Source organism: Mobula hypostoma, chromosome 7 (genome assembly GCF_963921235.1).
Source record: "Mobula hypostoma chromosome 7, sMobHyp1.1, whole genome shotgun sequence".
NCBI classification, from domain to species: Eukaryota; Metazoa; Chordata; class Chondrichthyes; order Myliobatiformes; family Myliobatidae; genus Mobula; species Mobula hypostoma.
Window position 1 is genome coordinate 23,570,934 of NC_086103.1, and position 16,763 is coordinate 23,587,696.

At 41.5% G+C, this 16,763-nt stretch overlaps 1 protein-coding gene across 2 annotated transcripts in view; it reads right to left on the bottom strand.

The window, feature by feature from the left end:
- The window catches only part of glra1 (glycine receptor, alpha 1), a 131,339-nt gene that overhangs the window by 75,599 nt on the left and 38,977 nt on the right, over positions 1–16,763 (bottom strand). For both annotated transcript variants that reach the window (XM_063052659.1, XM_063052658.1), the window contains exon 3: positions 4,331–4,398. In XM_063052659.1, coding sequence (XP_062908729.1) covers positions 4,331–4,398 — 68 coding nt within the window. The remainder of the gene's footprint in view (positions 1–4,330; positions 4,399–16,763) is intronic.

Genomic DNA, 16,763 nt, shown 5'->3' on the forward strand with positions numbered 1-16,763 from the left:
ATGGTGATAGAAGCCGATACATAAAGGACATTAAGGAAACTCTTAGATAGGCTCATGCATGATAGAAAAATGGAGGGCTATGTAGAAGAGAAGGTTTAGGCTGATTATAGAGTAGGTGAAAACATTGGCACAACATCATGGGCCAAAAGGGCCTGTGAGATGCTGTTGTTTTTTGTGTTCTATGTTCTATATTTTTGTCTGGCCTTCAGCTACCCCCAACCCTTGATTCTAGAAGCAAGTGGTTTAAACAACAATTTTCAGACATCTCTATGTTGGTAAAATTAGCAACAAGGGTTGGGCAAGGCAGCAGAAAGAGTACAAGTGTTAGCACATCATGCCAGTTTGTATAGGATGTTGGTGAGTCCACACATGGGATATTGTGAATTGTTCCAGTTGCCATACAGCAGGAAGGGTGTCATTAAGTTACAGGGGGTACAGAAGATTTTCACAGAGATGTTGGCAGGAAAGGAGAGCTTTAGCTATGAGAAACAGGACTGATTTCCCTGGAGCAAAGGAGAACGAAGAGTGACCTTATGGAGCCTCGTGATAAAATCACGAGGGCCATAGATAAAGTGAAGAGTCACAGTCTTTTTCCTGTTAGGGAAGACTAAACTAGAGGACACAGGTTTCATGACTGCACTTTGCAGCATCAGTAATGAATATCTAGAGTGGAGGATCATCAAAGCAACAGCTTGGAGTCTATAAGGTTATACTGCATGGAAACAAGATCTTCGGCTCGATTTGTCCATGCTGAATGAGATGCCTTCCTGCGTGAGACTCCTTTGCCTATCTCTCTAAACCTTTCCTGTCCATGGAACTGCCCAAATGTCTTTTGAACATTGCGATAGTATGCTCTGCTGGCAGCTCATTCCATTCCACATACTGACCACTCTCTGATTGAAACCCATAAGACATAAGAATTCGGCCATTCGCTCCATTGACTCTGCTCTACCATACCATCATGGCTGACGAATTATCCCTCTCTAATGCATTCTGCAACCTTTCTCCTGTAACCTTTGACACCCTGACTAATCAAGAACCTATCAACCGCCACTTTAAATATACCTAATGATTTACACTTCGCAGCTGTCTGTGACAATGAATTCCACAGATTCACCACTTTCTAGTTGAAGAAATTCCTCCTCATCTCTGTTTTAAAGAGACAACCTTGTATTCTCATCATAAACAAAAGAAAATCTGCAGCTGCTGGAAATCCAAGCAACACAAAATGCTGGAGGAACTCAGCAGACTAGGCAGCATCTATGGAAAAGCAAACGGTTGACTGGCATTCCAGTTCTGCCGAAGGGTTTTGGCCTGAAAGATCGACTGTACTCTTTTCCATAGATGCTGCCTGGCCTGCTGAGTTCCTCCAGCTTTTTGTGTGTGAAACTTGTATTCTAAGTCTGTTCCCTCTGGACCCAGACTCTCCCACTATTGGAAACATCCTCTCCGCTAGGCCTCAATGCCCAGTAGGTTTCAATGAGATCCACCCCGCCCCCATCTCATGTTTCTAAATTCCAATCAGTACAGCCCCTGAGCCATCAAACATTTCTCGTGTGGTAACCCTTTTCATTCCTGGGATCATTTTTGTGAAACTCCCCTGGACCCTCCTCAATGTCAACGCATCCTTTCTTAGATAAGGTAGCCAAAACTGCTCATAATACTCTAAATACTCCAAATGAGGTTTCTTCTGCAAGTGCCTTCAAAACCTGCCTACTGCTGCAAATGATAAATAAAGGCATCCGTGAGTCTTGCGAGACCACGGATCTGTGCCTGGAAAGTCTTCACTCTCCAGGGCGCAGGCCTGGGCAAGGTTGTATGGAAGACTGGCAGTTGCTCATGCTGTAAGTCTCCCCTCTCCACGACACCAATGTTGTCCAAGGGAAGGGCAAGGCCGATACAGCTTGGCACCAGTGTCGTCGCAGAGCACTGTGTGGTTAAGTGCCTTGCTCAAGGACACAACACGCTGCCTCGGCTGGGGTTCGAACCAGTGACCTTCAGATCTCTAGTTGAATGCCTTAACCACTTGGCCACGTGCCCACATGCTGCAAATGATAAGCCCTATATTAATATTTCTTCAGTGTTGTTGCTGGTTCCAAATCTTAGAACTGAACACCACTGCAGCAGTATCATTTCAAAGGTAATCAGGGATCAGTATAAAGTTGTTTAAATTGTTCACTTTGTTTCATTTTTTCAAAGGATGTTGATAATTCTAACAAATTGTTAGAGTTACCCACATCCCTTGAAAGAATGAAACAATTCTTGTGCTTTTGTCTTCTCTGTCCTGCAAAACTTAACAGATTCAGATTTAGACTCAGATTCATTTGTTTATCAGATGTACTGTATATCAAAACATACAGTGAAATGTGTCAGTTGTGTTCAGAACTAACACAATCTTAACAATGTGATCGGGTTAGTCCACATTCTGGAGCCAACACAGCAAGTCCACAACACAAAACTGTACAAAACTTATGAAACTTATTGGCAGTGCAGATGAGAAGGAGACCTGACCATGTGAGATTTTGACCGATATCCTCCTTGACTTAAGATGTGAGAAATCTTGATGCAAGAAACAGCAGTGGGGACAAAATCTCCCTTTTGTTGTTAACTCATCTTTTTATTCTTCATAAATGTAGCCGCAGAGCAGTTCACCGAATTATTCTCATGGCTACACATTCTCACAATTTAGTAACAATTCATTTAAACCCAAATAATCATCCGTTAGTCTTGTGAGACCATGGATCTGCGCCTGGAAAGTCTTCACTCTCCAGGGCACAGGCCTGGGCAAGGTTGTATGGAAGACCAGCAGTTGCCCATGCTGCAAGTCTCACCTCTCCATGACACCAATGTTGTCCAAGGGAAGAGCATTAGGACTCATACAGCTTGGCATCAGTGTCGTCGCAGAGCAATGTGTGATTAAGTGCCTTGCTCAAGGACACAACACGTTCCCAAATAATCAGTATTAGAAAATGCTCACTGTCCAACATTTAACAGAGGTCTGTACAGTAACAAAAGTTTATGTCGTGTGGTGCCACAGAGGCGTAGCCGTAACAGCTTGACGCATGAGTTCAGAGTTCAATTCTGATGTCACCTGTAAGGAGTCTGTATGTCTTCCCCCTGGAATGCGTAGCTCTTCTCTGGGTGCTCCAGTTTCCTCCCACAGTCTAAAGAAATACCGGTTAATTGGTCGTTGTAAATTGTTCCATGATTAGGCTGGGTTAAATCTGGGGTGGCTGGGTGACACAGATCGAAGGGCCAGAAGGGCCCATTTTGTGCAGTATCTCAATAAATAAATTATTTCTGATAATTTCTGCCAGAAAGAATCATAACCTTAAAATGTTATTTTTAATTTTCTTCTAACTGCTGATCATCTCCAGCATTTTCTCATTTAATTCTACATCTCCAACAGCCATTGTACTGTATTTGATACATGCAACCGTCTTGCAATCCTCAGTTACTTTTGGGAAAAAAAAGCCGCAAACACCTCTTTACTTTATTGAATCTCTGCGTTCTGGCCTGAACACACCACGTGGTCAGCATTCTCCATGTAGAGTAACTTGAAATTAGCTCCACTAGCCCTGCCTTTTTAAAGGGCAAATCACATATTAAAGGAATCTTACTTGGAGTTGCTTTCTGCCGGTTCTTAAAAACTTCCCAGTCCTCTAAATGCCCACTAAGTTTTGCTCTGTTATGTGCCCTCTCTTTTCCTTTTATGCCATCTTTGACTTCCTTTGTCAATCACATTGCCCCATCCTCCCTTTACAATACTTCTTCATCTTTGGGATGTATCTGCGCTTTCTGTATTACCCCCAGAAACTCCAGCCATTGATGTTCTACTGTCATCACTGCTAGTATCCCCTTCCAATCACCTTTGCCCAGCTCCTCTGTCATACCGCTGTAATTCCCTTTATTACTACTACTTCTGACTTCAACTTTTCCTTCTTAAATGGCAGGATAAATTCCATCACGTTTTATCACTCTCTCCTAAGGTTTCTGTTACCTTGAAGCCCCTAATCAAATCTGGTTCATTACGCAACACCCAATCCAGAATTCTTCTGGTGGTCTCAGCCACAAGCTGCTCTGAAAGGGCATCTTGTGGGCATTCTACAAATTCCCTCTCTTGATCTAAATCTGGATTATCTGTGTCCTTTCATTTCCCTTGTCTCTGGTATGAATAAACATCATGATTCATGCTTACAGTATTGAAAAGCACCCATACACCTGAAATCTAAAGTTAGCACTGGCTCCAAGGAAATAACAGGTTATCTGGTACTATTTGTCTAATAAATCTTACATCATCAGTTAAAATGAAGACTTAGGGATAACTTACCATTGTAGTTTCTGCTATCGAGCCAAAACTGTTGATAAATATGTTGCATGTGACATTTACTGGCGGGCCTGAGAACAAACATAAGGGAAAATGTATTAATATTGACACAATTTCCTCCATATTTCAGTCTCTGATATTAATGGGGCTCAGGGACATTGAACATCAAATTTTAAAGAAATGCAATGGAGAAATAAATCTAATTTGGGAAAATGCAAACTCACTATGGAGGGAAAAGACTTTATTAAACGGAGGCAGTGGGAAAATAAATTGCAAGGTATCTGACAGCAGAAGAAATACCCCAGATAGACCCTGCAGTGTGAGTCTCAATAAAGGTATGTACTACACTGCTGTTGATATAAAATAGAATAAATGCAAATGGTTTCCTATGCTCCGTGCACAGTGTTCTCATTAGCAGCTGATCTTAAATCAATCCTCAATGTTTCAAAGTAATTTCTTTTATGTAATGAAACATTGATGGAAAGGAGGAAAATATTTGCATTTAAATAACTGATCACGCTACGTCATAGTGCTTTGCAGTTAACAAAATACTTTTGTAATGTGGTCACATCTGCAATGTTGGAACTGTAGGAACTAATTTCCATACCCCATACTTACCCAAAACAACCAGATAATTTGCTTTTTGTGATGTTGAAGAAGGAGCAGAACTCCCAAAATAATTGCCTTATTTTTTAAAAGTAATCACTTATGAAAGCACTTGACCAGGTCGAGACAACAGAGACTTATGGAGAAGAGGAGTTCGGTGGGTAATAAAATGGACGAGTTCACGACGCTAGCCAGGCGTCAGAGAACATTTCGGGAGTGCAATGTTATGTGTTTCACTGGTACGGGGCTGCACGAGGACAAACCCGATCAAAACTTTTCCATGGATGGCTTCCAGACCGTTCAGGCTGACCGAAGTGTACTGAGAGCGGTAAGCGTAAAGGAGTTGGGTGCTTACTGTTCTGGTTAACAACAGATGGTGCAATCTGGGTCATATTACGATCCAGGAATGTGTTTGCAGACCAGATATTGAACTTTTTGCTGTTGGACTTCGGCCATATTCCACCGAGATACAACACTGGGCAGCACGGGAGGTCTTTCCTGCCTGTGGCCTTCGAACCTGTGGAGGGTCAGACACCCTGCGCCAATAGGCTGGTCCTGGACTTATTTTCCATCTGGCATAGTTTGCATTTTGTTGTTTGATTGTTTGTGGTTTTTGTATTACTATGTTTACACTCTATTCTTGGTTGGAGCGGCTGTAATGAAACCAAATTTCCCTCGGGATCAATAAAGTATATCTATCTATCAATCTATCTATTCAAGGTCTCAATTTAATGATTTGATCCAAAGATTCAAAGTACATTTATTAACAACGTATGTATGCAGTATAAAACTCTGAGATTCATCTTCCCCACAGACAGCCATGAAACAAAGAACCATGGAGCCTGTTCAAAGGAAAAAAAATCATCAACCCCCTCCCCCCACACACAAAAAAAACAAATCACACAAACAACAACAAAAACAACGAGTAAAAACACAAAGTGAAAAGGCATATTCAGATCTGTTCAGTGTTCGTTGGGGCAGGCCACCCCAATTCAAAAAGGCCCAAACAAGTTACAAAACAGGAGCAACCAGAGAAACTAGTAACACGTCACACATGAATTAGAGTCCACAATCCACAAACCGCATTGATTAAACCTTACACCTTGTCAATGTGTTATTTCCTCAGCCTTGCATTGGTGAATTAGTCTAGGTTTTTGCATTCAAGGACAATTGTCAAGATAGAGAAGCCAATAAAAATAGATGGATAATTTCCAGTTCTGTTTTGTTTTGAAATCTTAGAAGTAGTAATTTGATCTTGGGTTGATTAAGGTCTTGAAATTCTCTGCTCCGGTTCAGAAGAGACGGAGGGCGATCTTCTCAAGGCCAACAACCCAGTGAGGGAATGATCTGCTGAAATGAAGAACTTGATGTGCCTCAAGAGTGTTAAGGTTAAAGATTTAGATGGCATAGAGCAAAGTAACTAGTTGTACCATCGGAATTGTGAGAAGTTATTACTATCAAAATGAATAATTTATGCTTATTCAGAATGGTAACAAAAATTCAAGCTTCATGGTTAGGGTAAACCATGTTTTATTAGATGTTAATATCAAGTCAAGTCACTTTTTATTGTCATTTTGACCATAACTGCTGTGTTTTTCCTCCACTTCCCCTTTCGGAAGTTCACAACTGGTCTTCTTGACATTGAGTGCAAGGTTGTTGTTGTGACACCACTCAGCCAGCTGATCTATCTCACTCCTGTCTGCCTCCTCATCACCATCTGAAATTCCGCCAACAATAATTGTGTCATCGGCAAATTTATGGATGGTGTTTGCGCTGTGCCTAACCACACAGTCATAGGTGTATAGAGAATGGAACAGTGGGCTAAGCAAACGTGCTTGAGGAGCACTGTTGTTGATTGTCAGCACAGAGGAGATATTAATTCTCATCCGCACTAACTGTGCTCTCTGGACTAGAAATCAAGGACCCAGTTGCAATGGGAGATACAGAGGCCCAGGGTTTGGAGCTTGTTGATTAATACTGAGGGAATGATGTCATTGAATGCTGAGTCATAATCAATAAACAACAGCCTGATCTAGGAATTACTACAGTCCAGGTTCTCGAAAACTGAGTGATTAACAGCTGTTTGATTAGACTGGTCAGTTAGTTGTCAAATTATTCACAAATATAATTATTGGAAAAATAATTAATTCTTGATATATTTTTCCTGGAAAATCTAACTGTCTTACCATCAGAGGGTATGAAAACATTTTTCGGGATTTGTAGATATCAAGATATAAATGGTAATCCCGGTAAAGTTCTAAACATTGACAGAAAAAGATCTTCAATCCACTTTGCCACTTCATCATCCACATCTGGAAAGAGGTGGACATAACGGAGGATCTCAGAGGTACCACAATGGTGACCAAGGAGGCAAATATCATTATGGTAATAACAGAAGGATCTCCCAGCTATCTGTTACAGGGATAGTTACCACTTCAGTCCTCCTCAACTTCTTCCTCTCAATGGCTGCAGAGGTGCTCGACAAGCGGTCCCCAAATTTATGTTGGATCTCATCAATGTAGGGGAAGCTGCATGGGGTGACCACTTTGTCGAGAACATCTGCTAAAAGCGGAACTTCCTGGTGGCCAGCCATTTTAATACCTATCCTCATTTCCGTTCTGATGTGTCGGTCCATGCCCTCCTATTCTGCCATGATGAGGACACTCTCAGTGTGGAGAGCAACACTTCATATTCCGTCCAAGTAGCCACCAACCTGATGGTGTGAACGTTGATTTCTCTTCCTGATAATTATTTTCTTATTCTCTTTTTTTCTTTTCTCCTCCCCTTCCATCTTCTTCTATTCTTCACTATGGCCTCTTACCCCTTGTCCCAATCTACCTATTACCACCCGCTGGTGTCCTTCCATCTTCCCTTTCTCCCAGAGTCCACTCTCTTCTCCTATCAGATTCCTTCTTCTCCAGTCCTTTTACCTTTCCCACCCACCTGGCTTTATCTATCACCTTCTTGCTTGACCTGCTTCCCCTTCCCCCCACCTTTTTATTCTGGCATCTTCCCCCTTCCTTTCCAGTCCTGATGAAGGGTCCAGGCCCAAAATGTCAACTGCTAATTCATTTTCATAGATGCTGACTGACCTGCTGAGTTCCTCCAGCATCTCTTGCGTGTTACATATGGATTTCCAGTATCTGCAGAATCTCTTCAATTCTAATTTTCTTCATGGCAATGGAAGGGCTCATGTTGGCTGTGGAAGCCAATTCATTGGGTATATTTAAAGCAGAGGTGGTTAGGTTTTTGATTAGTAGGGAGTTTAAAGTTTACGGGGAGAAGACACAAAAATGGGATTGAGAGGGATAACAAATCAGCCATGATGGAATAACAGAGCAGACTTGATGGGCTAAATGACATGAATGGTGCCCCATGCAAGAGGTACAAAGACCATTTCATAAAATCAAAAAGGGTTATGAATACAGGACTGAAGGTGTTATATTTGAATGCATGCAGTATAGGGAATAAGATGGATGATCTTGTAATGAGGTTCGATATTAACAGGCATGACATTGTGGACATCATTGAGTCATGGCTGAAAGAAGATCATAGTTAGGAGCTTAATATCCAAGGGTGTTCCTTGTATCAAAAGGACAGGCAGATAGTCAGCGGGGGTGGGTGAATGTTAGTAAGAAATGAAATCAAATCCTTAAAAAGAGGTGAGAGAGGAGAGGAAAATGTAGAATCCTTATGGGAAGAGTTAAGAAACTGCAAGAGTGAAAAGAGCCTGATGGAAGTTATATACACCCCTCAAACAGTAGCCAGGATGTGGGATATAAATTACAATAAGAAATAGAAAAGACATGTACAAAGGGCAATGTTACGATAGTCATGGGGATTTCAGTATGCAGGTAGATTGGGAAAATCAGGTTGGTGATGGATCCCAAGAGAGAGAATTTGCAGAATGCCTACAAGTTGCTTTTTTAGAGGAGCTTGTGGTTGAGCCCGCCAGGGGAACGACTACTCTGGAATGGTTGTTGTGTAATTAATCAGATTTGATGAGGGAGCTTAAGAAGCAGTGATGACAATGCGATACAATTCACCCTGCAGTTTGAGAGCGAGATGATAAAATCAGAGACATCAGTATTACAGTGGAGTGAAGGGAATTACAGAGGCACAAGAGAGGACCTGGCCAAAGCTGATTAGGAGGGGACACCAGCGGGGTAACAGCAGAACAAGAATGGCCAGAGTTATTGGGGCAATTCAGAAAGTGATACATCCCAAAGATGAAGTATTCTAAAGGGGAGATGAGGCAACCGCGGCTGACAAGGGAAGTCAAAAACAGCATAAAAGCAAAAGAGAGGGCATATAATACATCAACATTTATTAGGAACTTGGAGCATTAAGAAGCTTTTAAAAATCAACAGAAGGACAACTAAAAACCCATAAGCAAACCACAGACAATAATATAAAAGAGGATACCAAGAGTTTTTTTGTATTTATAAAATATAGAAAGGTGTGAGTGGATATTGGGCCACTAAAAATGATGCCAGGGAGGAAGTAATGGGGGACAAAGAAATGGAAGATGAACTTAATGAGCATTTTGCATCAGTCTTCACTGTGAAAGACATTAGCAGTATGCCAGAAATTCGAGAGTGTCCTGGGGCAGAAGTGAGAGTAGATGCTATTACTAAGGAGAAGGTGCTTGAGAAGTTGAAAGATCTGAAGATAAATAAGTCACCTTGCCCAAATGGACTACACTCCAGGATTTTGAAAGAGGTAGCTGAAGAGATTGTGGAGGCATTGCTGTTGACCTTACAGATATTACTAGATCCTAGAATGGTTCTGGAGGACTGGAAAATAGCAACTGTCATTCCACTCTTTAAGAAAGGAGAGAGGCAGCAGAAAGGAAATTATAGGCAAGTTAGCCTGACTTCAGCGGTTGGGAAGATGCTTGAGTCCAATATTATGGATGAGGTTTTGGGGTACTTGGAGGCGCCTGAGAAAGTAGGTCAAAGTCAGCACGGTTTTCTTAAGGGGAAATCTTGAAATCTTCTCTGACAAATTCGTTGGAATTCTTTGAGGAAATGATGAGCAGGATAGTTAAAGGAGAGTCAGTGGATGTTGTTTACTTGGATTTTCGGGAAAAAACTTTGACAAGATGCCTGACATGAGGCTGTTTAACAAGATAATAGCTCTTGTATTACAGGGAAGGCACTAGCATGGATAGAAGATTGGCAGAGTGGCAGAGACAAAGAGTGAGTATAAAGGGGCCTATTCCAGTTGGCTGCAAGTGACTGATGGTGTTCCACAGGGGAAGGTATTGGGGCCATTTCTTTCAATGTTATATGTCAACAATTTGGATAACAGAACTGATTGCTTTGTGTCAAATTTGCAGATGATACAAAGATAGGTGGAGGGACAAGTAGTGCTAAGGAAGCAGGGATCCTGCAGAAGGACCTGCAGAATGGGAGAAGTGGCAGATGAAGTATACTGTCCAGAAATGTATGGTCAAGCACTTTGATAGAAGGAATAAAGGCATAAACTATTTTATAAATGGAGAAAATTTAAAAATCAGAAGCGCAAAGGGACTTGGGAGTCCTTGTGCAGGATCTCCTAAAGGTAACTTGCAGGTTAGATCTGTGGTGAGGAAGGCAAATGCAATGTTGGTATTAATTTCGAGAGGACTAGAATATAAGAGCAAGGATGTGATGCTGAGGTTTCATAAGGCATTGGTCAGACTGCACTTGGAGTTTTGTGAGTAATTTTGGGCCCCTTATCTGAGAAAAGGTGTGCTGTCGCTGGATAGATAGATAGATAGATATACTTTATTGATCCTGAGGGAAATTGGGTTTCGTTACAGCCGCACCAACCAAGAATAGAGCATAAATATAGCAATACAAAAACCACAAACAATCAAACAACAAAACGCAAACTATGCCAGATGGAAAATAAGTTGAGGACCAGCCTATTGGCTCAGGGTGTCTGACCCTCCACGGGAGGAGCTGCAAAGTTCGATGGCCACAGGCGGGAACAACCTCCTGTGATGAACAGTGTTGTACGTCGGTGTAACATGGCTGGGGTCCAACAGCAAAAAGTTCAATATCCAGTCTACAAACACTTATCTCGATCGTAATATGACCCGGATTGCACCATCCCTTGTTAACCAGAACAGCAAGCCCCCAACTCCTTTACGCTTACCGCTCTCAGTGCACTTCCAGTTAGCCTGAACGGTCTGGAAGCCGTCCATGGAAAAGATTTGATCGGGTATGTCCTCGTGCAGCCCCATACCAGTAAAACATGTAACACTGCACTCCCGAAATGTTCTCTGACGCCTGGCTAGCACTGTGAACTCGTCCATTTTATTACCCACCGGACTCCTCTTCTCCATAAGTCTCTGTTGTCTCGACCCGGTCCTCTTTCCTCGCCTTTGTGATCCCCCTCTGCATCCTGTGTGTGTTTTCCTCCAGATTTCAGCAGGGGTGTCCGCCGCTCTGCTTGCTAAACTGACCGACATAAACTCAATCAGCTGGTCCCTGGAATAAACAATGCGACCATGCTTCTGCCCCACTAATGAGACGTGTCCGAATGTAACTATTTCCAGCGCTAAAAACCCAAATAAAACTCTCTCTACCAGCATGTTAGAGAGAGTGCAGCTTCAACGTGTTACCGTGAAAAAAAATACAAAAAATAACGTAAATTTTAAAAAGTAAGAAGAAAAAAGTAAGAATACTCAACAAGTATTCTTGTTGAGGGTCCAGAGGAGGTCCACAAGAATGATTCTGGGAACGAAAGGGTTAAAATATGAGGATCATTTGATGGCTCTGGGCCTGTACTCACTGACATTTAGAAGAATGAGGGGGGAGTCTCATAAAAACCTATTGTATATTAGAAGGGCTAGATAGAGGGGATGTGGAGAGGATGTTTCCTATAGTAGGTGAGTTTAGGACCAGAGGGTACAGCCTTGGAATAGAGAGACGTCCATTTAGAACAGAGATGAGAAGGAATTTCTTTAGCTAGAGGGTGGTGAATCTATGGAACTCATTGCTCTGGAGGACAAGCCATTGAGTATATTTAAAGGGGACGTTGATAGGTGCTTGAATATTCAGGGCATTGATAATTACAGGAAGAAGGCAGGAGAATAGGGTTAAGAGGGATAATAAATCGGCCGTGATGGAATGGTGAAGTAGACCCAATGGGCTGAGTGGCCTAATTCTGCTCCTATGTCTTATGGCCTTAAATGCTCCTCACACATTAACCTTTTCATTCCTGGAATCATTCTCATAAAGCTCCCTTAGACCCTCTCCAATGCCAGCATATCCTTTCTAAGATAAGGGACTCAAAACTGCTCACAATACTCCAAGTGCAGTCTGACCAATGCCTTATAAAGTTTCGGATTTACGTCCTTTGGATACAATCAAATAAAGTAGGAATAAAAGAGAAATACGGCAATTAAAAAGCGATGGAAATGGCTAAGGTTTTTCAAAAGTATGGAAATTTGGATGAAAGTGAGGAGATTAACAAGTAAAATACTTCCTGACTAAGTTCTCATTACCTTTTGGCAGTGGACTAGAACTGTAAACCAGCTCAGCGTATGTACTGGAAATCAGTAGTTTACAACAGAATGTCAATGAAATGCAAACAAATAGAGCAATTAACCAATGAAATGGAAATCCTGGATGGAGCAAGTTGCTAAAAGTAGAACAATGGAAAGGTAGTGCATGCTCTTTCCTGATAGACTATGTCATCAAAAAGATTTGTAAAGTTAAACAGAAATTTTGACACAGAAACAAACTATTCTGCTCAAGCAATATGTGTTGAAGTTTATTATCCATCTGATTAATAGTCCTAATTGTTTGAATCCATCTTATTCCTGCACTCATTTCACCCACATTATTTTAAACTACTCTAATTCTAAATCTTGACAAGCACTTCGTCTTAATTACCAATTCTCCTTGTGAAATCCGCAACCTTATGCCAGTGCCTAATGAGGCAAAAATCCTTGATAAAGGAAGAGGAAGCTAGAGAAAGAGGAAATTTGCACTTAGTGAGAATTATAATCATGGGAAATTTCTTAACCAGCCTAATGGATTGGTGTGTTTTTCACAAAGGTTATCACAAAAGAAAGGACAGTTGTCTACCTAGACCTGGACTAATAGATATGACCAAGAAGAATGATGAAGAAAAGGTCTTGGCCCAAAACATTGACTTTTTATTCCTTTCCACAGGTGCTGCATGATCTGCTGAGTTCCTTGCGTGTGTTATTCTGCATTTCCAGTATTTGCAGAATCTCTTGTGAAAGAAAAATATCCAACATGAAAGTCATGTAGATAAAAATACAAAAAGCAATTATTTTCTTCATATTGTTACCTGAAGCTTATATTTTCCTGACAAGAACAGTTGAATTCCTTTCATGAAAATGATATTGCATACAGATGAAATGAATCTGAGTTGATTACTGCTCAGTGAATTAGTAAGCAATTGTTTCACCAATTGGCAGTACTTGGAGGGAGAGCTGCAATGATGTGTTTTATTATACTCTCCTTGGGATGAATCAACGAGGCAGCTATGTGTTCATTTGCTTATTTATATATATACACAACAGGCTTAGTTGAATGCAGCATATGATAGCTACCAATGTTGTAGGCAAATGATTTGTCATAAATCTGCCTCTGCTGCAGATAAAACTGCTGTGATTTAGAGAAGCAGCAGTTTTCACTTTGATGTATGTTGTGAGTCACTTATGATGATGTAATCAAAAATGACTTGCAGCTGACTTTCAGGATTTTTAAACCATCACTGACTTTTGGCAAGTACATTAAATTATATAGTTTGTATGAAGGAACACCGTCAAGTAACAAAAAGGAATTGCCCTCTCTTTTCTACTTTCACAACTGGAGACATATGTATCGTAAAGCAAGTTATATTTTTTGTCTAACATCAGATTTTCTGGCATTCTGAATAAATAGATTAGGGACTTGAGGTGGTGAAATACTTTTTTAAAAACTTAACATGTCTTGAATAAAATGTTAAATCAGCGTTCACATTCTTCTTCAAAATCTAGTTAACTTCACAGCAAATGATCATTGTTGATAGAATAAATCTAAGCAATGCACAGTTCAAAACATCACTGCAGAATACTAAATAACATTTAGTGACATTAAGTAGGATTTAGTGATGTGCTGATCACTAAGCTACATGATACAATTTTGAGCAACACACACAAAACGCTGGAGGAGAAATCTTCTGCAATTTTTTTTGCACACTGACTTTCTGAAAGAAAAACGGAGTATATTTAATTGACAGGGTCTCTGACATGGAGACGAATAGCTGAATATGAATCTACTGAATTTTCAAAATAACCTGTTCAGCTAACTGTGCCCAGCAAACATGCAGATGGCTAAATCCAATGTGAATAAGTATTTCTGGTGCCCTGGACACTCAGCAATCTTGCTCACCTGCTCTCTTGAGGTAAGTTGTTGAATGCAGACTACCCCTGATGCAGCAGAAACTGAGGTGCCCATTCGCACTTATTCATACAAGAAATAAAAAATAAACATAATTTTGTGAGATGTGCTTCTCGCTTTTGATGGCTTTAGTTGTCAGCATGTTCTGGGTTGGAATTCCGTGCGAGTCAGAAGAACGAGTGCCAATAGCCCCCTAGGTGTGTGACTTGCAAGGCTGGAGTTTGAGGGCTAGTGTTTGGGTCCTGTCATTGGCAAGTCTGGAGCTTGAGGCCTGAATTTCAGGTCCTCATCCAGGGCCCTTGTTCCTCAACGTTGATGAGTCCTGGGGATCAATTTCGAAGATCAAAGCTCGAAGGTTGATCAGAAGTCCAGAGGTCGATGCCAGATGGTGGGATCCCCGAGTCTGCGAATGTCTGCAAATCCACAGGGGGAAGTCAAAAATGCGATGTCTGCAAATCTATGAGTCTGCTGGAGGATGGAGGCCAAAGAAGGTGGCCTGTCCTGGGATTAGAGGATTGTGTATGTTGGGTGGGAGGAGGAGCAGGGCTTGTTTTGCTGTTGTTGATTTGCTGCTCAGTATGTTCTGTGTCTCTGCTGAACGTTGTGGGCGTACTATGTTGGTGCCAGAGTGTGTGGCGATACTCGAGGGCAACCCCTAGCACATCCTTGGGTGTGCTGGGTGTTAGCACAAACGACACATTCCATTGTATGTTTCAATGTACTTATGATAAATAAATCTGAATCTGAATTTGCAGCTAGCAAGTAAACTATAGACTGTTACACTGTATGCTGTGTGTTATTGGAATACACCTAAGAGCATGTTTCGTGACCTTAAGATAACCCAAAGCACTCAGCTATTGAGAAAGTACTTGTGAACTATAGGCAATATGACTATGTACAAATTCTGGCAACAACCTGCAGTCACATAAACAGGATTGAAGTAAATAATCAGACGGTCCTCTTTAGGTCGAGAAAGTATCAGTGCACTGGTGACGATGCGATTTTTAAATCCAATGGAGTCAGAACTTACAGATTCAGCTTTATATATCATATGTCCATTGAAACATACAGAGAAATGCGTCGTTAGCATTTACAGCCAACACAAGTTAGGCATGTGCTGGGGAAAGCCTACAGGTGTCGCTACACATACCAGTTCTAACACAGCATGCCCACAATGCTCGGCAAACAACACAAAACAGAACACAACAAGCAGCAAATCAACACAGCAAAAACAAGTCCCTTTATCTGCCTCCCAACCACACCCATGGACAGTCATCCAACTGCAGGACAGGACTCCAGCCTCCAGTCTCCAGGCTTCAGCCTTTCGGTTTCGACTTCTGGACCACCAATCAAACTTTGGGGCTCTGATCTTCAGTATCAAATCCCATACTAGCTGATGATGGGATCCCAAGCTTCTGGCTCAAACTCTGAGTATGCTGACTGACTGGCCCTCATGTCAACCTTGCATGGTCGCTGGCCTTCAGACATGGAGTGTAGGCCTGAAATATGGGCGTCCTGCATCCCTCATCCAGGTCCATGTCCACATCATTATACAATATATCCCTAATTGCTTTGCAGAAGCTTTCCGAACAAAGTTTGATTCTAAGCCTCCTGAGGTTTAATTAATGTAAAGATAAAAACTTTTAAGCAGAACCTTAAAGAAGGAAAAAAAGCAGCAGAGCTTAGAAATTGTGTTTGAGAACTCAAGGTCCTCAAAGCTGAAGGCAAAGCTGCCAAAGCTGACACAATCAATTTCAGGAATAATCAAGATCCCAGAGTTGGAGTTGACAGAGATGATAGAGTTTCCTATAAGGTAAATTTTTCAGCCTATCAGGCCAATTCTAGTTCCTCGAGCAATCCCATTAACACCGTTTCTGCATTTATTTCCCAGTAATCTGTCCTCTCTATCCTCCTATTCATTATGGTAGTCAATTGATCTACTAATCATCACACCTCTGGGATTTGAGAGGAAAATGGGATACCTGAACAAAACCTCCATGCTCATGGGAAGAATGTGAAAACATCACGTGGACAAGACGCGAGGTCAGGATTTAACCCAGATCACTGGAGATGTGGGGCAGTAGAGATAACTATTATGCTACCATGTCATCCCAAAGAAGTGTGGTCCAGTAGAGAGATCCTTGGGAAATCCTGGATAAAAGGTACTGGAAACAGAAACAGGAGATCGACCCCTCATGTCTTCTCCACCATGCAATCAGGTGTTGGCTGATCATTTACCTCACCATCACTTTCCCACACCAATCCAATGTCCCTCAGCTGAGAGAGCTAAATGGCTAATTACAAAATATAAGGCAAAAACTGGTGAAAGCAGATTGGAAGTAACTGTTTGAGGTTAACTTCACAGCCTGACATGTGGGAGTCTTTTAAAAGACAGTTGATTGGAGCTCATGACAAAGATG